This window comes from Terrapene carolina, unplaced genomic scaffold, assembly GCF_002925995.2.
Source record: "Terrapene carolina triunguis isolate 2854851 unplaced genomic scaffold, T_m_triunguis-2.0 Scaffold180, whole genome shotgun sequence".
Lineage (NCBI taxonomy): Eukaryota > Metazoa > Chordata > Testudines > Emydidae > Terrapene > Terrapene triunguis.
Window position 1 is genome coordinate 159,318 of NW_020664531.1, and position 27,086 is coordinate 186,403.

At 41.1% G+C, this 27,086-nt stretch overlaps 1 protein-coding gene across 1 annotated transcript in view; it reads left to right on the plus strand.

The window, feature by feature from the left end:
• Positions 1 to 9,110: 9,110 nt before the first annotated feature.
• The window catches only part of LOC112113138 (serine/threonine-protein kinase 17A), a 53,928-nt gene continuing 35,952 nt past the window's right edge, over positions 9,111 to 27,086 (plus strand). Inside the window, exon 1 of the mRNA XM_024209324.3 lies at positions 9,111 to 9,378. Within this exon, the coding sequence (XP_024065092.2) occupies positions 9,200 to 9,378 (179 nt within the window). The 5' untranslated portion in view covers positions 9,111 to 9,199. The remainder of the gene's footprint in view (positions 9,379 to 27,086) is intronic.

A 27,086-nucleotide genomic window follows, 5' to 3' on the forward strand; every position in this document is an offset into this window, starting at 1 on the left:
AAAACACATACACAAGAGGAACTGTTTTCCCATGTTCTTCAATTCAAATTCCACTACTTATCTATAAATGAGAGAGAATTCTGATCTCTCCACAAGTCTGCACATTAATCGTAAAAATTTGGGTTATTCATCAGAGCCATTTCTTCTCGGCCCTTCCCCAGGAAGGAATAAAAGGTTTTCCACAAGGAAGACTACTGTGAAGCAGATTAAAGATGCACAGAACAATCATAACCCATTCAATTCCCTTCTTAAAATTTTGTGTTCTATCATTATGCTAAAATATGATACTGGTATCAATACACAGATTTTAGGCTGCGAGAAGGAAAGAATAGAAAAACAGATAAGTGTTGTAAATGACAGTCTTTTAAGTTCTGGGGTCCAAAGGCACCACAAAACTGAAAGCAAATAGGCCAGTCTACATTTAGTTTTGCATAGAAACCATGAGTTTTGTAAAGTTATGATGAGAAAATATAAATGTTCCCCAGTTTGCTCAAGTGCATATGAAATTGCAATGAACTGTGGTCGAATTGTGAATTTGCAAGCTAAACTGAAACCCAGACTGTTTTGTTTTTTTAGGTTTCATCGTAACAAATGTTTGACATAGCCTCAGTTGGAAAAAGTTGGAGATTGAAATCATCACACCAGGTGGGGTAGGGAGTAGAGAAAAGGTCATAATTTGGAGGAGTCAGCTAAGACCTTTGAGCAAAAAATAAAAAAAGTTTTCATATGTATATATACTTGAATACTTAGATATTACCTGGCAGGTTAAATTCATCCCTGGTGTTAATCCTGCTGATATAGATGGGGTTCCAGCAGGATGAATTTGGCTTTAGAATTCTTTGATTAATTTATGTTAAAATCATGAATGTTCAGCCTGTCTTCATAGCAACATGAACAGGGCTTCCCAGTGAAGATTAAACACTTTCACTCACATGCAGACCAACAAACCTTTCTACAACAAATGTGGTGCTTATTATTATTATTGCTGTACCTCGGAGTTTGTTATTAAAAATGACTGCAATATACTACAAATCTGGGATAGGTTTTCCAGCTATAACAAGATCCAAAAAATTGGATTGTTACGTTCTCCCTAATGAGTCATGTAGTCCCTTTGTTCTAGAAGACAAACAGATGCCTGTAGATAGTAGGTACTAGGTATAGTAAATATTGTACCATTAGCCAAATTCCCTGCAGCTTCCAATTAATCTAAAAGAAATGTCTATTATTGTTTTGTTAAAGACTTCATACAAGTCAATGGCAGTAAAAGTCCTGGTTATTGGACTGATTTTGCTTATATTGACAGGAAAATGTCACATGATACTCAGGCTGCGCTTTCTATTCAATCATATCACTATACAGGAATGTCAATAAAATCACTTTGTTATGGCATCATGTGTACTGTTTATTAACAATAGTTTCTTTTGTGCAAGATGCATTTTACTATAATGGGGTAAATTCATACCTGGTGGAGCTCCATTGACTTGAGGAGTTGTGTTTGCACACACCAGCATTGGATCTGGCCTGATGTCTGCATTGCACAGTCTCTCAGGGCTTGTGTATTATCTCAGATCCCCACATGCATAGCACCAAAAAGTGTAAGTACAGAAATGACTGTGGGGTTGGCAGCAGCTTCAATGGCCTGGACATGTGCCCTTGAGTGTATGCAGACAGGGCCCCATATTCCAAGAGCACCATCCTAGGGCCAGCCCCAGCTTGGTAGTACAAAAGTTTGTTTTATTTTTTAGAAAGTATTCTGACAAATATGATGACAAAATGCGACTACTAGATAGCACTGTGTGATCAGTGGGTAAATGCTGATTTCTTAACAATTGCTGGGCCTGTGGTAAATGACATCAACTAGACAGAGAAAGCCCTGGAGCTCCTGCCATACTTTCACTAAGGTCTCTACACTGCTCTGGTTTCAATGTAAATGAAAATCAGGCCCATAGTGTTCTGTGACAGCTCGTTTAGGTTAAATACAACAGAAGCCTGTGGAGAGCACGTCAAGACTGCAAATAGCCTTCAGTGATTTTCGCAAATTATTGATGTTTTAGGGTTTCACATGATAACAGCTTATAGGAGGGATTAGACTGCAGGAATTTTTATCTAAAGTTTTATAGCTTTAAGCCACAAAACACTAGAGCTGCGTGAGAAAATTCTTAGTGCCAACAAAAAAATCACTCTTCTGTTTTTGTGAAAAGCAAGCACTTTGTGGATACACCTTGACCTTTTATCTTTTTATTACATGAAAACAAACAACTGCTTTTCCAGGCTCTTGTACGAGTTGTTTGATGCCCTGAACAGTGACCCTGCTAATGAAACGAGGCAGGGGCAATGAAAAAAAAATTTAAATTGTACACTGTATTGGAGCACACTAGTTCAGTCTATTTCAAGAATAGGCTGCAGCTCATAGTCTGAGAATTGCTGGTATAAATTATTTTAATTTTTTTTAAGGTCATATTTAATTTTGCTTCAAACTACTCTTGGGAATGCTGGATCAAGTTTGAAGGATGAGCTCCTTTTGCTCATTTTTCAGTCCTCAAAGCCTTACAGTCATTTACCACCAATCTTTAGCTAAAGCAGTATAAATTATCATGCTTCCTAAAACCATCATACTCGGATAACAGCTTTTCAGGAATGCAGCAGTGGCAGCATTGGAATCTTCTGTGAGATTTTGGGTACAAGCTGTGATTTGATTTTAGTATGTCTTACATGGCCTTTTATTGACAACTCTGTAACTTGTTAGTGTGTTTGTATTTCTAGAACACTGCTGAGGACAAGCACTGAAAAAAGTACAACTTTTCTGATCAGTCTGCTTTCTCTTTTGAAAATAAGCCTCATAACTGGTGATGAAATCAGTTCATCTTTAGGACCATAGGATTTGCCTTACTTGATCGGACCAATGCTCCATTGTATCCAGCATCCTGCATCTGGCTGTGATCTATATCTGATGTTGCAGAGGAATGTGATATCCTCCCATAGTTCCCAAATGGTGTAATGTTGTATATGGGAGAAAAAATTCCTTGCTAAGCCATCAACCTAGCTATGAAGAATAAGATTTTATTACTTTTTGGACATTAAGTTAGGTGACTATAAATTCAAAGAGACGTGCTCTTGAGGCTTAAAATAAATAAAGTTATATAAATGGAAAGCATTTTTCCATCCAGTCTTATACTATAATGGGATATTCCAAGTGCTTCCAGGCATACTGACTTTTATATGTGGTCCTATTCAACCATGCTCACATTTTTAGTAACAGATATTTAGTGCAAACAATTAAAACAATTGTTGTAGCATTTACCTGCAGCACTCAGATTCTGGGTGACAACTGCTGCAAATAGCAATCCATGTCCAGGTGTAGGAAGAGTCCTGGGAAAGGATGTTCGTAAGATCTTCCTACAGAGAGCTTAATCACCTGTTCCACAAATTATTCAGTTCAAACACTGTGCCAAATGAGTGGCAGTTTAGATAAAAGCTTCCACTCACGTCAAATAGTAATTCAGGAAGCTGGCAATAATGATGCAAATATGTGCCTAATGCTGCGATCTGTGCATCTTTGTTTAAACTGCAAAGTGAATGTGAAGACTGACGAAATTGCTACAGTTGTAGCTGATAAGAAACCTAGTTTCCCTGCTGTCCTCAAACTACTGAATCAGCTCAATTTCATCAAAAAACAAAACAAAAAAAACCCACAACATCCTCATGCGAACTGATTTTCAGAGGTAGTGAGCACCCACAGTTCCATGTGAATTTAGTGGGAGCTTTGGGACTCAGGCCTTACATGTTGACAAGATGAATTCAAGAGTACATGGCTGAGGTACCTCAGGTTAGGATAACTATAGTATATCAATTTAGAAGAAATAAAAGAAAACACTTCTGCATACAGCATGTAGTCAGATTAGAATTTACAGTTGCAGAAGAACATATGGTGTTACATACAGTACTATCACTAGATTAAAGAATGAATTTTATTAACATCTGAATAACATGCTGAGTTATATATGCTAGAATAAAGGATACTCAAATATGCTTCAGGTATAAACTGATCACCACGTTGGTCAGAGAAGGAATTATTTCTTTCACACACTGTTCAATTGAATATGTTCAATACTGGGAAGAGGAGGATACCCTCATCTGAAGAATTAGTCTACCAGACTGGAAGGACCAGTAGTCTGATCTAGTCAGGCAAATTCTATGACCTATACAACATTGTTTGATCCACTTCTTAAGGGCAGAACTAAAAATAGGCTTTCACTTTGGTGCATGCAGACATAAATCTAAAAGGACATTCTCCTAAACAAAGCCCGAGAGGCATTATCCTCCACTCCACTTCATTCTCTATTGCTTGCAGGCCAAGTACATCTCATAAAAAAGAATGAATTCCTAGAACATCCTACGTTGAAAGGGAAAAAATGTTGAACCATAAGACACTAATAATATCAGCAGAAAAGACTGTTTGTTATGCTATCTGAGTGTAACTGAGCATAACAAGAGCTCTCCTCTACATTATATGTGGCTAAATACTAACACAGAGGCAAAAAAAAAGAGGAATCACACACAAACTTTCTCACTGTGCAGTAACTGTGATCAATCTAAATATATCTATTAGTTAGCTTCTAAATGGATGAAACTATGTTCACATAGGCTGAAATTCACCCCTCTGAGGATGGCCAGCACAAGGCTTATTTATTCTACACCATTTACATGCCACATAAGTCCTATTTTTTAATACTTAAGTGAGACTAAAGTGGTGTATAGGCCTTATGCTGGCCCTCTGCACAAGGGTGAATTTCACTTATGCGCTACAGTGCAGTTATATACTCCATAGTAGTAGATCATGGCTGAGCCATCTACAATATATGCCAGTTGCTAGAGCTATTGTGTAGTGAAGTGGAAGGTAAATTGACTTAGTCAGTCCACAAGACAGTTAAACAAAATGGTTCTTCTGTTCACTGCCTTTCTATTCAGCAGGTAATTCTGATTAATGATGCAGCAAATCCACCTTTCTGTTACTTTAAAACATGGAACTTCAAACAGCCTTCTTTAGGCCTTTCCTACCATATGGTGGAGAAAGAGATAAAGACATTAAAGAATGGCAGGAATTGGAATTTACACATTAGGATGTATTGTAGAGGTTTATGAAAGAAATCTGAGGTTTTCTGAATGTTTATCCAAACTGGAAGAACCAGTCTGAATCAAACTATGAAAAACTATATATATTGGTGTATGTATCATAATGTCTGTAACAACACGTAGGTGATGGAACTACGGTGTGGGGGGTGGTGCAGCACCCCCCCCCCCCCCCCCCCCGGCTTGAAGGGTTTCCATTATATACAGGGTTTACAGTTTGGTTCAATGGTTCTCAGCACCCCCCACTATAAAAATTGTTCCAGCACCCCGTAACTACCTGTGTAAAACAGCATATTCAGCAAAAACACACACCTGTGTTTTGTACTATATAGAAAAGGAAGTCCTGAAAGAACCCACTGCATTTGTGAGAGGACAAATATTGACCCTACTCCTCTGGGCAGATTACAATTGAGGTACTTGTATTTTGCTTACCTACATTTCCCTTGCAGTTCCATTTAGAAAACACATGTATTCACTTCCTGTTCTGAATTGTTTTGTGGTGTTCTGTGAACTACTGGACAACTGCTGTTTTGGGCGGGTTTTTCACTCCAAATATGGGTGCATTTCAATGACTGATGAATTGATAATTGTGTGTAGTATGTAACTGTTTACGTTTGTAAAGTATTTGAGATCTTTCAGGATGAAAGACAAAATCTAAATAGCAGATCTACTGATACTGATGGAAAACAATGCTGGGATGTGTATGTAAACACAGTTGGCTAACTAATTTCATGGATATTGGTTATCCTAAAAATACCACATATAATTTAATAACAGATATTTGGAAATAAAGAATAAATATTAGTGAATTGAATATCAAAGAGTATAGTAGGGACATATTCAACTCTAATTTCTACTTGCTGCATCAATAGTGAACAAAGGGTGTCAACATGGCTCACACTAGATCCTGCTGGCAAAGGACGTGTTGGACAAGGAAGGCAGGGTGGAATATACAATTTACCGCTCTGTAGAAAAGGAACAATATGGACCCTGTCTGCCCTATGCAGCCCACCTTGGCCATATGTGCTGTAATGTGCTCTATTTAGTTCTACCATTGAAGAGATGATGCTTTCATATTCTGAAGTAGAATGCAGCCACTTGTCTCCAGAAATTAGGTGGAATGAACATATTACACTGGTACTTTCCTGCTCAACACTGGCTACCTATTAGCTTTTGGGTGCAATTGAAGGGGTTGATTGTGATCTTTAGGACCTTAAATGGTGTAAGACCCTGTTTTCTAGGAAACTGCAACCTGCCTGAGGTGAAAATAAGTAAAGAGGGAACATATGGCAAGAATTAACTGTTCATTTCTAGACCTACATGTTTTTGAGGTAGAAGTATTCCAGGGAAATAACACCACATTGTCTGGATGTTAGTTAACACCCCTAATGTGCACTTTCAACCTTAACAACTTCCTAACTAATAGTTAACTCCTAGTTTTTATTGCTTAATAATAATATTCTGCCCCAATTACCATTTACACAAAATTCTGTGTAAGATATGCACTGAAAATGTCAGTATCTAACACAGCTCTGATTTCTGTGGCTTTTCAATTATTTTATATGTTGTTTTTGTAATTTATTTTTAAAAGATTTCATTTTGCAACTCTGACTTGGCATTTGCAAAACTACTCAGTCATCAGTTTGCTCACTCACCCTTGAATCATCATTGATCAATGACTGGGGTGGTTTAGAATCCTTTCCTATATGTGGGGCCATTACCTCATTAATCTTTTTTGCTGCAGGCTCTGGATATTGGCAGGCAGTAGCAAAGGGTGTCTTTGTGCATTTAACAGAGACAAATGCTTTAGCAGTGTCTATTTTAAATGGTCGTGTCACAGAAGGTTTTTCTTCAAAATGTACCTAAAGCAAAATTGTAGCGCTTAGGAGTTGTTAGGTAGGATAAAAATGACCATTCCTCTAACTTCTTCCAGTCATACTCTATTTCTTACCCACTAGACAACCACACTTCCCTCCACGAGAAAACTCCAGTTTCCATAGAACTAGACAGTGAACTGGGACTGCCCTATCAAGTTAGAACATATTTAGGAGCATAGAAATTCCCTTACCAGATCAGTCCAGTAGTCCTTCTAGTCCAGTGTCCTACAATATACAGTAATCAAAAGCATCACAGGAAAGTGCAAGAAACCCATAATGAATGATTATGGAATAACCAATTTAATTTTTTTTTTTATTTTAACCTGGTCATAGCAAAAATATTTGCCTAACCCCAGAAGTCAGTGGTTTGCTAATGGCTGGAAGAAGGTTCATAATCCCTATATTTTTTATCCTATTTAATGTAACTATATATGTTTTCATTATCCATATCAATATCTAATCCTTTTAAAAAAGCCTGTTAAACTCTTTGTTTCAATGATGTGTGACTGTATCAAGTTAATCATGGATTGTGTCGTGAGGAAAAAGTATTTAATATTAATATTTCTTGTAATGTATTGTCTTTCAGTATAGTTGGCTGTACCCTTGTCTTTGTACTGTGAGGCTAAGTAGAAGCACTCAAATTGCCTATACTAGTCAGTTTGCTGTATCTGTATCACATCTTTTTAAACAGTCCTAATGTTTTCAGTCACTCAGTGTATGGAAGTCTTTCCATGATTCTAATATATTTTTTTTAAATCTCTGGTCCCCTTCTGTTTCTGCTGGAGCACATACTCCAGTTCGTCAAGTCCACTTTATGCCTGTGCAGGATATCTCTCCACCAGCAAAAAGCTGACTGAGGTAGCTCTGCTGCCCCGGTCAAACTGGCATCCAAGGAAGATGGGAGATGGCTTGTCTATTTAGTCTATAAGCTTTTTGGGGCCCTGTGTCCTATTATGCATTTGTACAGTTTAAGTAATATCTGTAGGTGCTACTGTAATACAATTAATATTGAGTAGTAGTAATGTGATATTCTGCCTTAATCCAAGCAAGCAGGCCACCGTGAGTTCTAGAATCCCACATATGCTGTGAGCTGCTTCTTTATATTACAGTAGCATTAAAGAACTGCATGGGCTGTATTTGGCCTATTGACCACAGTTTGACCCTCACTTATAGCAAGCATTATGTTGCTGCATTACCGTTCTTAACAATGTTATCATGCAAAAAGGAATGGCCTGGCTTATTTATTTTCAACACAGTTCTGGCTTGATATTTTTGGCCAGGACACAAGCCCTGTTTTTTATAAACACACACACATGAGTGCACATTCCATAGGTATACACATTACACACACAGCCTGGAGTGCTCAGCATGGAGCAACATTTCCAGCGTCACCAGGCTCTTGATTTTATCCCTAGTCTTGCAATATTTGGTGCTTTACTTAAAGCCTCAGCTCCTGGAGTCGGGTGATTTCTAGGCTTCATGTTTTCAAGCCTTTCTCAGCAACCATGAAGGCTAAAGTATCAAAAAGCAGAAGACAATAAGAACCTGAATTTTGTTATAGTTTTCAGCTTTGTGATGTTTTAATCAGTTGAGGATTTGGGGATGTGGCTATGAGGGGTGGGAGAGGACGCCAGGACTTTTAACAGGTGCAGTTAGCCACGCTGCCACTGCATCTCCTTAGTTCAGGTGCTGCTGTGTCAGGGAGGCGAGGCAGCTTGTGCAGGAACGGGAGGAGGCTGTTTGGGGGAAACGCAGCCCTCTCGTTTGCTTTCATTGTGGTCCCCTGCGTGAACGGGATGAGCACAGCAGGTGCGGGCAGGAGCCCAGGGCGAGCTGCCAGCCTGGGCTCAGGCAGGTGGCTGTCCTCCAGGCTGGGCAAGCGCACGCGCGCACACACAACCCACCATGAGCCGAGGCGGCGCGTGCGGGGCCCGGCAGGTGGCGCCGCCAACCGCCACTTCAGCCCTGTCGCTTTTTTTGGCGTCGCGGCAGCCACGCCCCCTCTGGCAAAGGTGAGGCAGTGAGGGGCGGGGTTTCGCCCCGCCCCGCCCCCTCCTTTCGGAGCGGCGCGTGTGGCACGGCTGGCTGCCTGCACAGCTGCCCGCTCGGCTCTCCGGCTCGGGTGCTGCTGGCTCGCGCCTCGACTGTTACCCGCACGGACAAGGGCTGCGCTCGTGCCCCCGCTCCCCGCCATGAGCCCCGAGGAGAAGCCCCCGCCGGGCCGCTCCCGCGGGAGCCGGGCGCCACCGTCGCAACCACCCTGTGGCCGGGGCCGCCGGCGGGGCGGCTTCCTGAGCGAGATCCGCACCGCGATCCGCACCGAGCCCTTCCAGGAGCGCTACAGCCTCAGCCCCGGCAGGGAGCTCGGCAGGTAAGCGACGGGCCGACCAAACCCCTTCCCAGTTACGGGGGCAGCCCGGTCCGCGGAGCCCCCAGCCCGGTCTGTCAGGCAGCTTCTCTCCCCCCAACACCCCCGGGGAAGGGATGAGACGGTCCCGGTGGGCTCCGGTGTTGGTGCACCCCCTGGCTCCGCTCTGCCCTTGCCGGACACTCGGTGCATTGCTCGCCCGCGCGGCGGTGCTGGGGCTCTGCCGACTCTCCCCTGATCGGTGTCACTGGCCTGGGCGCAGGTGGGAAAATGCTCCACGCAGCCCAGTATGGGGGCGCTCCCGCTGGCCCCGCGATTGGCTCTGGTCAGTGTGGTCAAGGGCAAGTAGTGTTGGGCGCTGTCTGCACGGGAGCCGCTCGCCTTTCCTGTGTCCCCCCAAACAAGAGCCAATGCAAAACACTTCTCCTTAATTTACCTGGGGTGTGTGTGTGGTGGTGGTGGTGTTGTTACCTGAACTAGGTCAAATGTGACACAAGGGGAAAAAGACTATTTAAGGGAAGCAAATGGTTAGAGCAGGGTGGCGAAGGCAGTTTTTTTTTTTCTCCAATTATACTTTTCTCTCAGCGTGGGATTTTCACCACTCCTCAAAAAGAAAATAAGTTATGAAAAGTTTTGTTCTGGAAAGTGACTCTTGAATTGTGTTCCATGTTTGTGGCTCAGCTCTTTTTATATTAAGCTTCCTCAGTGTACACATACATTTTGCATTTTGAACTTGGAGACACTCATATTAAAAATAACACTTCTGTCTGAAAGTTTTACCACATCAGGGTGTTGATCATATATGATGACTGTCACTGAAAGAGATTAGAGAGAGAAGTTACTTTCTCTTTTTTTTTAGTTGGCTTCATTTGACAGCACTCTGTGTAGTCAATGACACATTTGTTCCTGTATAGTCAGTAATCCTTTTGTTTGCCTGGGTCTTTCACACAGCAATAGGGAAAAGAAACACTTCCTTTGGAGGGGGGCAAAATAGAGATGATTGTGACTCAGGAACAAGTATAGTTGCTGTTAACTACTTTTTTAAAACTCTTAAAAATTGTCTAGACTTCAAGTTAACTTTGGCATTTTAACAAATCTAATTAATCAGAATATCAGCAAAATATAACAGACATCAATATCTATATAGAAACCTTCTCCTTATATAGGTCTCTTTAATGTAGCAAAGAAAGGTATAATAAGATCCAGCAACTGGAGGCTGACCCTATGTAAATTTGGGCTAGAGATAATGGACAAATTTTAAGCAACCGTAATTAACCATTGGAATAGTTTAACAAGGAATGTGCTGGATTGTCCATCCCAAAATCTTAAAATCAAAATCGGGTGTCTTTCCAGAAAGCACACTCTAGTTCAACCATGAGATAAGGGCTTGTGATGCTGGAGTTACTGGGTGAAGTTCTTTAGCCTGTGTTATACAGGAAGATCAGACTATATGATGATCCATCCTGGCATAAAAAAATTGTTAATTTAAGGTTAATGGGGCTTCATACCTTTGCCCTGTTAATGGGGGGGACGGGTGGGGAAAGTACTGCAATAAACTTTGTATTGTATAATTAGGACAAGCAAATCTCAACAAGATGTCTTTTTACATAGTCATTTACTGATCAAAGCTGTACTTTAAGACATTTTTTTCCATGACTGCTGTGACTCTATACCTGCGATTTTCATTAACTGATCAAGTTAAAACGAATAATGCCTTTTTGGCTTTTTTGTTCTGCAATAGTCTGCAGAAATTTTGGTTCATACTGTCCCCTTTTCAACACCACAAAAGTCTCTGAGATCCTTTTTCCTCATAATATAAAGAGATCATATACTTGAGTTTGTAGATTTAATTTCTTAGCTTAATTCTGAAGATTTTTTTTTAAAGTAGTGCAAAAATTTAAATTGTTGGATCCTGGATTCAACACTAGCATATTCATAAAGAGGGAATTTTTACTCACTGTTGCAAAACAAATGTAGTGAAATTAAAAGGCTCTTTGCCATTTGTCACCATATTGTTATTAAAAACTGATGATAAAGCAGGCTAAATTTCATCTGTGTCAGTTCATAAAAGGTGCTTTCGCTCTGAAATTGAATGCCTATTTTTCTTAATGACTTAAGAGTATGGGTTTTTTATAACACTTGTTAATGTGTCTAACAATAATTCTGCAGATGAATAGCAATCTTATTTTTCAGGCAAAAAGCATCCCTTGTGCACACAAACATGTTGTGTTTATTTTAATCCCTGTTTTTTTGAAGGGGGAATACATTAGATTTATGTGTTTCAAAAGATTACCTGTTCAGCTACTGGGTCAGGCAGCAATCCCACCTTGACCAAATACAGCACATACTGGAATAAGAAGACTAGTTCAGGAAGAAATACCAAAAGAGTTCTGATTTGTTTTTGTGCTGCCTCCTTCAACACACAGATTGGAAAAGTTCAAGAATGAGAATGATTTTACTAATGTGAAGCTTTCCATATTGCAAGTACTGTTCAAATATCAGTACTGTTGACTTTGAAAGCAAATTTTTATGTTCAGATGTTTTCTGCCATTTTAAAACTACTTGAGCTGATATAGGAGACAGAACTGCATTGCAGACTTTATAGAAACTCCTAATCTTTTTTTTATTCCCTTGATTGGAATGCTAGTGGCAGTTTTTGTTCTTTTTATAAAATTACACTAGCATGCAACAGGTCTTTTACTTGAAATCATGGACACATTTATGGCTGTATTGTTAGCTCAAGATATAATTAAGTTTTGTCCCTAACCCCCACTCCCATCCACACATAAAAATCTCTAGTTTGAGTTAGGTGGCATCTTTGGGCTTATCTATGCAGTGCATTAGTCCACACCAGAGGGGTATAAATTCTAGTGCCCACTAGCATGTCGTGCATTAACTGGCCCGTGTGAACGTTGCTGGTGTGCAGAAAAAATTATTTACTGTGCATTAAAGTAGGACTGTTTGAAATGGAACTATATTAATGAATACTGGGGAACTTTTAGTTGCATACCATTATGCCCATCTGGTGGAGAGACACCCTCAGATTTGGGGGTGGTGAGTTAAAGCTCCAGTGATGCTGCTGCTGAAACTAGTAATGCAGTGGGGATGCTGCAGGATGAGTTACAACTTATCTGCTAATCAAATTGTTCTGTGCTGGTAATCAGACCTCGGTAGCTTCAGTGATAGTGTGACAGTATTTTGAAGTATGGTTGCTCTCACTGGAGATAGGCTACCTCAAGTGGCGTAACATGAGTCTACTACCCGTTGCAATTAAGACCATTGTAATAGAAATGCCATTGTAAAATGGGGAGCAATATGCTTTTTAATAAGATTTCTTTGTAGAGATGTTAAATGGTTTTATAGCTATTACAGGTCTGAATACTTACTGTTTCGATTTTTGTCACGAGCCCATTCTATATTGTGAAGCCAAAAGCATATCCAAAAAGGAAACCTCAACCTTAATTTTCCTACAGGTTTGCTTTCTTATTTTTTCTAAAGTTCCTTTTAAAGGTGCTGACTTGCAGTGTTGATTTACATGGATCCTAATCTTTTTGCGAGGAAGAGAGGAGTGTAGCCGTCAGACTAATAGTACTTTTGCAGACAATAATATGCTTATTAAATTTCTAGACAAACTTATACAATTCTTAAGTTTATTGACGTTTTTGTTAAGTGGCCTGGAACTTGCCATGCACCAGATCAAAGCTCATCATCTGCTAATGTCAAAAACTGTTCTGGCTTCTCAAATTGGTCAAGTAGTGTCCACCTGACACTGTGCTGCTTTCTCATCAGAAAGGCAGTTTGTTTTAGTTCTTTCAATTGCCCTCAGAATAGGTTTTCCCTGACAAAAGATTGAAGACATATGGGACTCTAAAGTAAAGTTCTATTGATTCCCTCAGTTCACTTTTTCTTTTGAATAAAAAGGACATACTGAGTCTCAGTTATCATGAACTGAGAATAACAGGCTCTAAAGAAGCACTGAGCAGGTGGAACAGCATAATAAGGAAACTTGGTTTCACACTCTGGACATTTCAAATGTAGAGATGTGACTTCATGTGCAGACTGACACATGCCTTCATGATAGTACCCAGCTGTATAATGAACTTAATCTATCTTAATGTTGTGAGTCTCAGTTCTTGGTCTGTGATACTGGATGCTTGTTGTCCGTCCGTCCGTCCTCCCCCCCCCCCCCCCCAGCAATAAGAATTTGTAACTAGAACATACGCTGAATGTTTGCCACATTTTTGTCTTATGCCTCAGTTATCTGAGACCTTCTTCATACAAATATAACAGGTGTGGAACAGACTCGGGGGATGTGATGGACAGAGACGGGAATGGAGAGAGAAGTTGCTGGCAATTGGACCCATCCCTTGAAAAGAAATTCTGAGATTAAAACCTTCTTGCTAAAAACAGTCTTCTCTCTTACCCGTAACAACAGAAAAAGTGTGGTGTGGGAGGAAATGCACGCCAGACAAATAGCACTTGTGATGAATTAATTCTATAGCTAATTTTATGCAGTTCCGTTCCTTTCAGACAATCTCTTTTTAAGCTTTCTAAAAGATGAATATGCTCATAGAAGTCACTATTAATACTGCACCCACAGTAGTGACAGGAGGTTTTGCAGATCACTTTGAGAAAAGATTACTTAAAGTAATGTCAGATTCTCTGCTGCTCCCTAGCAGAACCCATGACAACCCAAAATGTGGGTAAACATATGATGTAAAGCGTTCTTGCTTCATTTGCAATTACTAAGACTTTTTTGTTTCCTTTCTGTAAGCCAGGATGTGTGCCAATTTAAATAATGCTAATGATGGTGGTAGTGTGAAGAAGTGACCTTGGGCTTTTTAGTTGTGTTATTTCAGAAAAAATCATTTTCAGTTTGAAGTAGGATTTTTATTATGAAGATTGTGTGATAAAACATGAACTGTAGACTAAAAATTAGTTTGCTTTTAAACACGTTCTTTGTCATGTTGGAGTGTGGATGTCTTTATTTCTTACCTAGTATTCTCCCCCACCCCCAATCCGTTCCTTTCTAACTTTAGTCATCTCAGTTACCCCCTCTCTTAATCACATGGTGCCCTGAACTATCACTTTCTCTTGGTTTGTCCCCTTGTTACTGTATTTTCAACAGTAAATTCACTTGCTTTTCAAGAATTCCCTGTTAAGACTTCAAAGTAAGACTTTGAAGAAAGGGAAAATGAGGAGAATCCAACTTGGAGCTTGTCTGAACACTTGGTAATATAACACAATGCTTATTTTTTAAAAACCTATCCTGGTATATCTCTCTCAAAGTACAAATTTATATCAACTTCAACTTAGATTGCCCAGCACATTTTTGCTGGATTTTTGCTCTGGAGTTGCCTCAAGCATGAATCTTACTAGTTGCATAGTAACTAGTTTCTAAGAATTATATTTGTAAACAGTCTAAATGTCTATGTAACCTGACCCTTTTAATTAAGTGATGCATCCAGTGTCTATCTAGCTCAACTGTGCTGTAAATATGTAGCACACACTGTGTCTTATTTTCCTTCTTTGTGAATAGATATTGTATTTCCATAGTGACAAATGTTTTGGTTAATCTGGCAATACCAGTATTTATATTAGACTTCCTCTTTGCTTCCAAAACAGCTTTTGTATGCAGGTCTGAGCAGCTTCTTGTGCTTCATGAAATCAATATCTTGTTTTTAGAGAGAGATGAAGTATGACAAACTACTTTGGTCAAGAGTTTAGTGTGTGCTAAATTGTGAGTGGTATTGACTTTGTGGTAATTTGAGGAAAATTACACATTGAGATTATACAAATTGTGACTCCAGCAGTCAGTATTTAAATCATGAGGATTAGAACTTTTTACAGGATGTGCTATTAAAGGGTCAGATCCAAACCCAATGGAAGTCTTCCCATTGATTTAATTGATTTTTTGCTCTGTCACAAATACCAATAGGCCATGCTAGGTTTGTTCCTACAAAGAACTGATCTTTTGCTGCTGTAAAGGGGCAGCATCAGCATGGATTATAACTGCTTACTGTTGAAAATTAGTTTGCTGCAATACTTCATATTGTAAACGTGGCATTCAAATTTCTCAAGTTTACATGGCTTCATTTTGAAGCAATTTAGAGTCCTTTCCAATGGTTCTCTAAGCAGAGTTGGTGTCATTCATGATCCGAATTTAAACTTGAGAGCACTTTTTACTTAACCGACTATATGTTTAACATGTTATGACATTAGCTTTTTAAAAAGAACCACTATGCATACATTACTTAGCTCTTTAGAGTGTGCAGCCTTCTGATCCTCTCCACATGATTCCCATGGTATCCTTCCCTGCCTGCCCTTTGCTTTTTGTTCTTCCTTTTCTTCCCCTACCCCTTCCAAGCATGCTTTTGAGTCCATCTCAGGGTGCTTAGCACATTGGGCAGTTTTTATTCTAGGCCCTGAGTGGCCAATTCCAAAGGTGCTGTTTGACAATGATCTTTTAAAAATAGGTGTTGGTTTCAATCTTTTAAAATATTCTAAGCATTTTTGTGGGATTTTTTTTTGCAGTGAAATACAGTAATGTTATTTTGTAGTTGAGATTTTGTTTCTTGCACAATCAAATTTATTAATGGTTCTATCAGGTAGCTTTGTATTTCCTGACACTCTGCATTTAAAAAATCATAACATCTTGACATATGTATTAAATATGAAGAAGTTTCTCAAGAAAATACTTACTTTGGGCCTCACAGTGCTTCAAAAACCCACATTGTTACTGTCCATGTGCTTTTGCGAACATCTGGTCAGTTTACTGTACTTCAGTTAATGTTTGCAAATGGTATATTTGAGGAATGATGATGATAAATATACCTTATTAAATCAATGGTTGCAATTCAGATTATTTTTTTGTGGGGTGGGGAGCCTAAATGTCTGTGGTTTTTATTTTGTTTCACTTAATTGATTGTGAATTAGCAATCCTGAAACTGAAATACTTTAGTTTTCAAAAGGTACCGGGAGTCCACTGAGGAGCTTGCCTTTACGGTACTGAATAAATTTTTCATAAAAACAATACTTGATGCTGGAACATAATTGCTGTGCTATATCAGACCAGTGGTCTGTCTAGCCCAGTATGCAGTCTGAAAGTGATCAGTCTGTTCCCAGATGCTTCAGAGAAGTGCAAGAAACTTCATAGTGAACAACTCTGGAATAATGTGCCCTATGAGAAGTTTCTGCCAAACTCAGTTTAGAATTGACTTGTATGCTGAAGCAAGAGGGATTTTTCATCTTTAATTGCTTGTAATCTAATGCAACCATGTCTGTTCTCATCCTTTTTACATATCTAATTCATTTTTAAGATCTTACTGTATATGTATTTGACTCATCTCACCATAATGTCTCATCTCACACCCCCCAAGTTTTGTTTGAGGGGGGAAAAAACCTCTATTTTCTGCAACTGTAAAGAGTAGCTTGAAACATGGCAGTTTTTTTTTTTTTTTTAACGTATGAGGGTGGGCTAGGGATAGCTAAGATTAAAGCAGTGTGTGTTGTATTTGGTTCTGAAAGCTCAGAGGGTAGTGTTAATTCTGCTTGTAGGAATTAATTCCATGGTCTAAGTCCATCTCATGACAAAGTTTTCTCTCGTGCTTTCAGTTCTCCTCCTGTTCATAGACAATTTGATAGAGGTCATGGTCATGGGGAGAGATGCAGTTTCTTGAGGAACTAGGGTCAGGCCTGTGAGGAGCTGCTGATATTAAGAATGAGACATTTTGAATTGGATTTTGTATTCATTGGAGCTAGTGTAATGAGTGGAACCCAGAGGTGCTGTGATCATAGTGTCAGTTGCTGAGCAGATGGGCTCTTTCTCTTACCAGTTGAAGCTCTTAGGCTGTTTGCCTTTATTTATAGGTAGGATTTGCAATAATCTAATTTGGAAGTCATGAAAACATGATTATTGTGACCAGATCAGTTTGATAGGATAGGGCACAGTGTTCTGGCCAGCTGCGAGAGAACATGGGTGTCTTTCACAATCATGGATAGCCAAGAGTACCCCAATGCTATTCACTGACTCTGCAATCTTCAGGCAGATGCATTTGACCAAGGAAGATGTCTCAAGACCTTGCCTTCTCCAAACATCTTCTCTTTTCTCTCTTGTTCGGGTTTAGTTTCAGCCAGCTGCTCCTCATCCAGGTATTTGGACAGCTGGCAAATAGTAATGTTGACATCTGAGGCAAGGGAGAGGTCAGCAATACACAAACAATACCAGCTCTACACCTCAGCCCATATGTCTAACCAGCAACTTCAGACAAGTATTGAATAAGATAGAGTACGGGATTGACCCTTGCAAGACTTAATAGGAGAGGCCTCTGGACATGGAGAAACAATGGTCCAGCTCATCCTTTTGAGTTTAGTCTTGGAGAAAAGACTAAGTTTCAAAGATACCTTGGGCAAACAAGTTCCATAGATTAATCATGTTTTTTGTGGAAAAATATTTTATCTGTTTTTTTAAAACGTGAAACCTTTTATCACGTCCCCTGGTTCTGTTATGAGAGGTCTGTTTAACTAGGTCTGTTATGAGAGGTCTGTTTAAATAGGTCTGTTTGATTGCGTATTTAACATTCATTATTTTGTGTATCTCTGCCATCGCTTTTTAATTTGTTTCCTCTATAAATTAAACAGACCCAGTCTTTTCAATCTCTATCCATGCCTCTAATCTTTATCACCTCTTTTTGGATCTCATTTATTTCTTCTGTATCTCTGAAATACAGTGAATTTACACCCTTACCTGGAATATTGTGCCAACATTGACTTATCTAATTGCATTAGTAAATATGAGAGTGCTCAATGCACAGGGGCAGTCAAAAAAGCAGATATTTTCATCAGGGTACAGGCGAGTCTCATCTTACGTTGGGGTTCTGTTCCGCAGTTAGCGCGTAAAGTGAAAACCGCGTATAGTCAAAATTACATTGAGTTGAATGGCGGGCGAAATTGCCCGCATTACAGGTACAATATTAAAATTGTTGTTATTCCCTTTTTTTGTTTTTTGTTTTTTTGTTTTTGCCAACCGCGTAAAGCTGAAATCACGCATGTTAAATGCGCGTAAGATGCAACAGACCTGTATCCAGAATAACACAATGGTCTTGTTCCAGAGAGGTTAGAGATAATTTTAAAAGCCACCAATATGTAGAAATAGTTCCTTTTGATGTGCACTCACTTTCATTAGTCAACAGTAAAGGTGCTGCCTATTCATCTATCTTTGCTAGGTTCCTCTCGGGATTTCTTTCGTCTTCTATAGTCTGTCTTATATAAAATATTTGAAGATAATTTTATCTTCCTATATACCCTCATTTCCAGATTGTTTGTTGGTGAACTGGGACATCCCACTGTTGTTTTGGGGGTTTTTTTGGTAAGGGGAAAATTTACTTTCCTTTTTGAGTTATGGTCCTTATGTGTATTCCATGGGATGGGTGGTGGTGGTATGTGCTCCATATAATTGAGATCAGAAGATTCTTGCTAACCATATCCTTAGGTCCACACCTACCCCTTTCTCTTTATGTTCCAAACTGAGGGCAAAAGGGGCAGTGCAAGACTGACCAGCTCTCCAGTTCTTTTCTGCTGCCTGTGGTCTGAGGTGGAACCTCTTCATTAGCTAGGTTCTGCATCTAACTGTAATTAACAGTAAATAGTTTAAAATGTAGTTTATATTTTTTATAGTTCACATAGTTCTTAATAGGGTTTGGTGGGTCTCTACCTACCTGAACCCTTCCCCCTCTACACCTCTCCATGGAGTGCCTAGTTATTCCCAAGATCTGCAGTTTCTAAAACTGCGTGTCCTGCCCTCAGGCCTTCCTGGTCAGTGATGACCACCTCAAGTGCCTCTACAGCACTGCAGCCCATTTCCGTGGGTTAAAGGAAATTCTGCGCGCACAACATTAATTTCTGCAAAATTCTGCATTGCGCAGTGGTGCAGAATTCCCCCAGGAGTAAGATTGATAAAATAATTTTGTGACATTGTAATACCTAATGTGCACATTAAAAACACCACAGCAATACCTGGGGGGAGGAGGGCACTGAAGCTTGCAGCATTCTCGCAGCTTGGGGCACCGCTGGATCAGCCCATGCCCGGCAGAGAGGGCACTGCCGGGGGCAGCCCTGCAACCCCCTCCCCCCACCTGGCTCTGCTTCTCTTGCAGCTGGCTGCAGTGGTGGGTCTGCCCAGGAACCACTGGATCTGCCGAAACATTTGGATCTGCCCTGGCACTGCTGCTCTCCTGGCAGTGATCTGGCAAATTAGCCGCACTAGGCAGCACCTAGTAACTGGGATCAGAGCAAGGTGCACAGTGCTCAGCCATGCGCACGCAAATGATCCCCCAGCCCACAGTACTCCACTTCCAAGGAGAGAGAGCAGGGTGCCGCCCCCCCAAGCCAGGGGTAGATTTTGAACTTGTTAACAATTAAACGGTTAACTGATATAATTTTAATAGTTTAATAGTTTAAATACTTTTAAACGATATTTCCATGCCTATTCTTCAATAACCTCCAAGTTAGGACAGACTCTACACCCCTGTAGGGAGTTTCAGAAGCTCACAAGGAGCACAGTACCATTCTCCTGGCTCTGAAGGGCAGAAGCGCCCCAAAAACAATTCTAAGTGCAGGAGCTGGACTGTCCCCAATACAGGTGAGGGAATAACAAAAGTAGATTTCTCTTACTCTGATGGTACCAATGCACCATGAAAAGGAGTTGTTGGTACTGAAGACAGCAATGAGATGGCACCGCACAGAAAGACAAGCCAGTCTGTTCACTTGCATCAAGGGATACATACGAGGACCCCAAGGACATGTCCATCTATATGGACTTGGAATCCCCAATTCTGTTGGAACCTGTTCTGACCAGGAAGGTCTCCACACCATTGGTCCAGAGCATGCAAGATAGGGAGAGCCACTCACCAGTACAGTCTGCCAGTTGGGGCATAATAAGGCCTCTGGCACTGACCGCACCATCCATAGAATTCGAAACTGCCACTGCTTCTGGAAAGTCAGGTTTTGGTAGGAGATCATCACCACTCCCATAGAGACAAAGGATCAGACCAGTCAGAGGACCCAGAGTCTCATAGGCACCATCCTGATTTCATAAGAGGGATTGTGCACCTGGAGGAATTGTGGTACCTGGAGACCAGTGGTACTCTCCTCCATGGTGATTGTCCCAATTTGTATTTGACCCCTCAAATTGGCCTTACTGGAGACCATCGGATCCATACATGCAATACCTTGAATCCAGATGATCCCATTGGGAAGCCAAACAACCCTTCGTTCGCAGAGAAGATCTCGAACCGCCTCAAGAACTAGTGGAGGAAGAAGAGGAACTAGATCAGGCAGAACCACCAGCCCTGATGAGACTGTCATCTTCATCTCCAGATGTGATAATTGTACTAGCCTCACCATCACTGCCTAGTGGTAACAGGCAACTTGAAGATTTACTGAGGAGGATTGCAGACGCATTCCATTCCTCATAAATTACTGGACATTTTCCAGAAACTGGTACCATTAATGAAGCCATCTTAAAATCAGTCAAGACCATCTGGCACACTCCAGCCACTTGTGCCCCCACTCCAAAAAGAATGGAGAAGTACTTTGTGCCATCTAAAGGGCAGAATTTGTATTTATATGCCCTGCTCTGAATTCATTAGTAGTACAAGCTGTTACTGAAAGAAGTAGACAGTGTCTACCCCCTCTGATAAGGAAGCTAAATACTTAGACCTTTTTGGAAGAAAAATATTTACTTTGAGTGTTCAGTTTCGCATAGCAAATTATCAAACCTTACTGTCAGAATATGATTTTATTAATTATACTAAGTTTGAGGAATTCACTAATTCCCACAAAAAGGCTGCAATTCCAAGCACTCATTGAGGGTAAATTGCTAGCCAGATCATCCCTTCAAGCCTCAGTTGATGCAGCAGATAGAACGTCCTTCTTGATGGCAACTTCTGTGGTCATGCATTGGGTGTTGTGCTACTGTCCCCCTCCAGGTTCTGACCACCTCAGTCCCAGTTGACTGTCACAGGCACCACCAGCCAAGAGGCAATTTTGAAGATTTGGTCGAAGGTCTGATTAACCTCCCCCGACAACTAGTGTATATTACACAACCTACCCAGATGTTTGGCCACCGACTATGGCCATTTTACCAAGCGTGGGCATCCATCACCACAGATCACTGGGTAGTGGAGATAGGACATTCTAGGTATATCATCCCCTTCATCTCCATCCCGCCTACCCATCTGTCTTCCCCGTCCCTCTTTAGGGACCCTTCTCACGAGCATCTTCTATGACAAGAAGTAAACTGTCTTGTATAGCTAGGTACTATGGGACATGTTCTAGTACAACTCAGGGGGAAGGGGTTCTATTCCCACTACTTCTTGGCTCAAAAGAAACATGGAGGATGGAGACCCATTTTAGATCTCCGAAAACTCAACAGATTTGTACGTACCCACAAATTCAGGATGGTCTCGCTGACGTCAATAATTCCAGTGCTGGAAGAAGGGGACTGGTTTTCATCCCTCAACCTACAAGATGCATATTTTCATATCACTATACACCCTGCACACAGACGATTCCTACGGTTCGCAGTAGGGAGAGCCCACTTCCAATACAGAGTGTTACCATTCGGACTCTTGACAGCTCAGAGAGTCTTTACCAAAACCCTGGCTGTAGTAGCAGCACACCTACACAGACAAGGAATTATGATGTTCCCATACTTGGATGATTGTCTCTTGAAGGGTTGCACTCAAGCAGACACTTTTCCATACCCGAAGGCTACAAATAAATCAGAAGAAATCTACTCTACAACTAGAATTCATCGGAGCTTACCTAGACTCGATAGAAGCCAAAGCTTCGTTACTAATGACCAGATTCTCCACAATGACCACTCTCCTATTGGTAGTCACAATCAGTCTAAGGGGCTCTGCACGCACTTGCCTATAACTATTAGGACACATGGCAGCCTCTATCTTTGTGGTCAAGCACGCATGACTACACATGCGCTGTCTCCAGGGATGGCTGAGCACAGTCTATGTACCATGCACGCACAGTCTAAACAGACTCCTGTCACCACCACCAAAAGTCATACAATCACTACAGTGGTGGCTAAACCCACGCAGTGTGTGTGCGGAGTCCCATTTCACCAAGACCCAGCATCTATCCTGATCACTACAGATGCCTCACTGATTGGATTGGGTGCACACTTGAACCAACACACAATCCAAGGGAAATGGTCTCCTGCAGAGTCGTTATTACACATCAATCTACTCGAATTACGAGCAGTTCAAAACATGTGCCAACATTTCCTACCGATGATAAACAAATCAGTAAGAGTAATGACAGACAGCGTAGCCTGTATGTTCTACATAAACAGACAGGGAGGCGCTCAATCTCGTTCCCTGTGCACAGAAGCCATAACATTATAGAACTGGGGCATTATCCACAATATTACCATTACTGTGTCGTACCTCCCAGGCATGATGGCAGACAAGTTCAGCAGACAGTTTTCCCAAGAACATGAATGGGAACTGAACAACAACATCGCACAACGCATATTCTGCAGGTGGGGGTCATCACATGTTGATCTGTTCGCAACATCACAAAACCGCAAATGTCCAAGGTTTTGCTCACGAGCAGGACTAGGACCGCAATTCCTAGTATATGCCTTTGTCATCCGATGGAACACGCCCATCCTTTATGCATTCCCACCGATACCATTTTTATCCAGAGTGATACACGAGATACAGATCGACAGAGCCTGGATCATACTGATGGCTCCGGCATGGCCCAGACAGAGGTGGTTTCCATACCTGAACAGCATGGCGCTTTGCACCCCGTACACCCTTTCTCTCTGTCAGGATCTTTTCTCTCAGGACGAGGGTCACGTTCTTCACCAGAATCTACGAAAACTCCACCTGAAGGCATGGCTCCTCCATGGCTCCATCACGATGAATTAACCTATTTGGAAGAGGCTAAAAAGGTGTTGCTAAACAGCAGGAAACTTACCATGTATACCATTTACCTCCATAAATGAAAGAGGTTCTTCTCGTGGTGTCACGACAGACACATACCGGCACTTACAGCGCCAATACATTCGATTTAGGAGTACATGTTGCATTAGAAACACATGGGGCTATCTATTAGTTCACTTAAGGTGCACCTCACAGCCATAGCTACTTTTCACAACAAGATAGATGCACGAAGGCTGAAAACCATCTGATTACAAAATGCTTCCTTGCAGGTATTCAGAACATGTACCTGAAGTCTGCAACCCTACACCAGCATGGGACCTAAAACTAGACCTCAGAGGCCTTACCAGAGCCCCTTTCAAACCACTTGCTACCAGTTCTCTACTACATTTATCAATGAAGGTAGCGTTCCTGGTTATGATCACTTCAGCATGTAGAGTGGGTGAAATTGGGGCCCTCATGGTCCATCCTCCTTACGCCATATTCTTTAAAGACAAAGTGACTATGCGACCACAGCCTAAATTTGTATCGAAGGTACCTTCGTCATTCCATCTCAATCAACCTATCCATCTACTTACGTTTTACACTAAGCCACGTGGGTCTACACAGGAATCTCCACACTCTAGATGTTAGAAGAGCACTAGCATTCTACCTAGATAAAACAAAACCTTTCTGTAAGTCACAGAGACTCTTCATTTCCACCACTGAACGATCGAAGGGCACAGCCATTTCGAAACAAAGACTATCGAAATGGATTTCAAATTGCATCCATTTATGTTACCAATAACGAAATATAGAACCCCCGACAGGGATCAGAGCCTATTCTTACATAACGTTCCAATCGGAGAACTATACTAAGCTGCTACTTGGGCTTCCATACACACATTCACAAACCACTATGCAATAACTCAGAGTTCAGAGACAGATATGATACTTGGCCTTAGGGTACTAGCCTCAACTGTACAGTCAACTCCGAAACCCATCCTTCCATAATGAGGTACTGCTCCCATAGAGACAGCACTCAAAGGAGAGAGGGTTACTTACCTGGTGCAGTAACTGAGGTTCTTTGAGATGTGTTTCCCTGTCGGTGCTCCACTACCCGCCCTCTCCTCATCCCCCTTTGTTTTGCAGTTCACAGAAAGGACTCTATCGTAGAGAAGGAACTGAGGAGGTCGGGATGCATGAGCGCTAGATAAAGCGCCAGTGGTACCGCAATACAGCTACTGCACACATGCATCCTTACCAGGCACTGCTACCAAAAATCTCTGATCAGCAGCGCTGGGACGCACTGACACCTGAAGTGGAGCACCCACAGGGACACACATCTCAAAGAACCTCAGTTACTGCACAAGATGAGTAACCTTCTCTAACCCCTAGAGGAATCCATTTACTTTCAGGTCGCGCAGTTTAACAAGATTTTACTACCATTATTTAATATCAGTTCTACCAAGCTGTGGCAAAAGATTTTGTTCAAAGAATGGATTAAGTCAAAGGACTTCATCAATTCATCAATTTCAGAAGCTGAAAGCACAGCTTGTTTAAAACCCACACAAGGGAGCTCTTGCATGGGGCAGAGAGTTGAGAGGAGAATATGTAGAAACTATCTTAAGTATTTTTAAGGTGTTTGTGCGGAAAGATTAGCAAAGCATGTTGTATTTGAGGTGCTTTTCAATAAGAATCAAATTTAAAACTAACCAGTTTAAAGGCACTACCTCCAGATCTTGAACTTTGCCTCTTTTTAAAAAAACTTAATTTCACTGGTGGCTTTTAAAGTCCTTACTTACACTTGCCCCTTTGTATTGATCTAGTTTACTAGTTATTGCCTAGTGTAGCATTTATTTTTAAAAGCAGAGATACAAAACTTCTAAGGGTATTAGAAAATATTATCATAGTCTGAGAACTAATCAGACACTTATAGATCTGTGCTTTTTGTAAGAACTGTTTGTATTACACAAAAATTGTTGCATTTTATTTTATAGTTGTATACACAGGGCTTGCAAATGGATTTTTCACTTGGCGAGTGCCATCAGTTTCCATACAGTCTGAGCTTTTGTTTTAAAACAAAGGCTGTAGCTTGTCGTGTTAGGTCTTGGCCACTAGAAAATGTGTTTTCACTTTTATTTGCTTGTAACCATTTCTAATTCTATCACTTATACTTGATATCACTTAATATCCTATTTTGTTTTTATTTTGTTTTTATTTTTAATCTAAACAAAATCAGGTCTAGTTTTGATTTAGTGATTGTTAACTCTAGTTAAAGTGATAAGCTGTCCTTTGTCTCTATATAGGAGCATACAAACCTTATTATTCCTCTGAAAAGTCGAGGAAAGGACATTGCAGAGCACATGCTTTTGGGAAGATTCGGGGAGGGGGAAGTGTTGGGGTCATCTCTACTGGGTATTACCAGAGCTCCTGTATGCCAGAGTGTGGCTGGGCTGTAGCATCCAGGTTGCTGCAATCATAGTTACTGAGTCAAACCTGCTTAACACACATTCAGTGTATGCTTGTCTGCTGGCTGGCAGGGTACAGGCTGTGAGCCACAGCAGAATAGCGTTTAAGGCACTCGGTTACGGGGCAGGCAGTGAGACAACCTCTCACTGGGCTGGATTACGCCCCACAACATGACATCCTCCTTTATGGCTGAACAGCTGTTTCATTTATAAAGGGACTGGTGGTGGAGAAATCTTTGGATCCATCTGTGTCTCAGTGGTGCCAGATAAGAAGAAGAAGAAGAATTATTATTATTATTTATTTAGTGTTCTAAAAGAGAGCTTGCTGACACAGACCATGACCCTGAGGTTCCACCAGTTGAGCACCTGGGGTGTGGGTTCTGCCGCTTCCCCTTCTGATGATGCTCTGCAGTTCTGTGACCTGGTGGATCGCATGACATCTGCGTTGAATTTACCTTCAGTAGTAGTGGAGGAAACCTTCTATCTGGTGTTCGACATTCTTGGGGCTGTCTCCAAGAATAGGATGTCGTTACCAATTCTCCATGGTCTGCTGCAGCCTGTTCAGACTATTTGAGCCACTCCTTCCTCTTGTCAGCCTGTTTCCAAGACGGCAGACGAATTATATCAAATACTCCCGGGGGGCAGGGGGGTTGTATTTTCATACACACCCTGTATATAATTTGTTGGTGCCTGCTGCCAGCAATGGTTGAGGTCTGAACAAGCATATTCCATTCCTGCTGATAGAGAGGAGAAAGAAAATTGATTCCCTAGGAAGAAATGTGGTCTCTTCTCCCACTGTTGGTATTAGGGTGGCAAATTATTAAGCAGTTATGACTCACTATCAGTTCCACCTATGGGAAATTATGCTATTGTTTGTACAAGATTTGCCAGATAATAAAAGGATGTTGGCAAATGTGATCCAAATGGAGGGTCAAAATGTGGCTAAGTATGCTCTCAGGGCTTCGTTTGACACCTCGGCCTCTTCTGCTAGAACATTGATTTCTGTAGTTACTCAGAGGAGACATGCTTGGCTTCTCTCCTCTCTTCTGGCTCTGGATACTAGAATTAAGGTGGAAGATCTCGCCTTTGATAGGGATGGTCTTGTCAGTGAAAAGACATGAATTACTGGAAAAGCTAAAGGAGACAAGATCAATGCTCTGTTCTTTAGGCTTGATTCCTTCTACTGGAAGACTTCCTACTCTTTCTTCCCATTATTAGAGACAGTATTATCCATATCTTCTTTGATTTGACAAGAAATAAATCAAGGAAGACTATCAGCAGGCTGTGACTTTCCAGA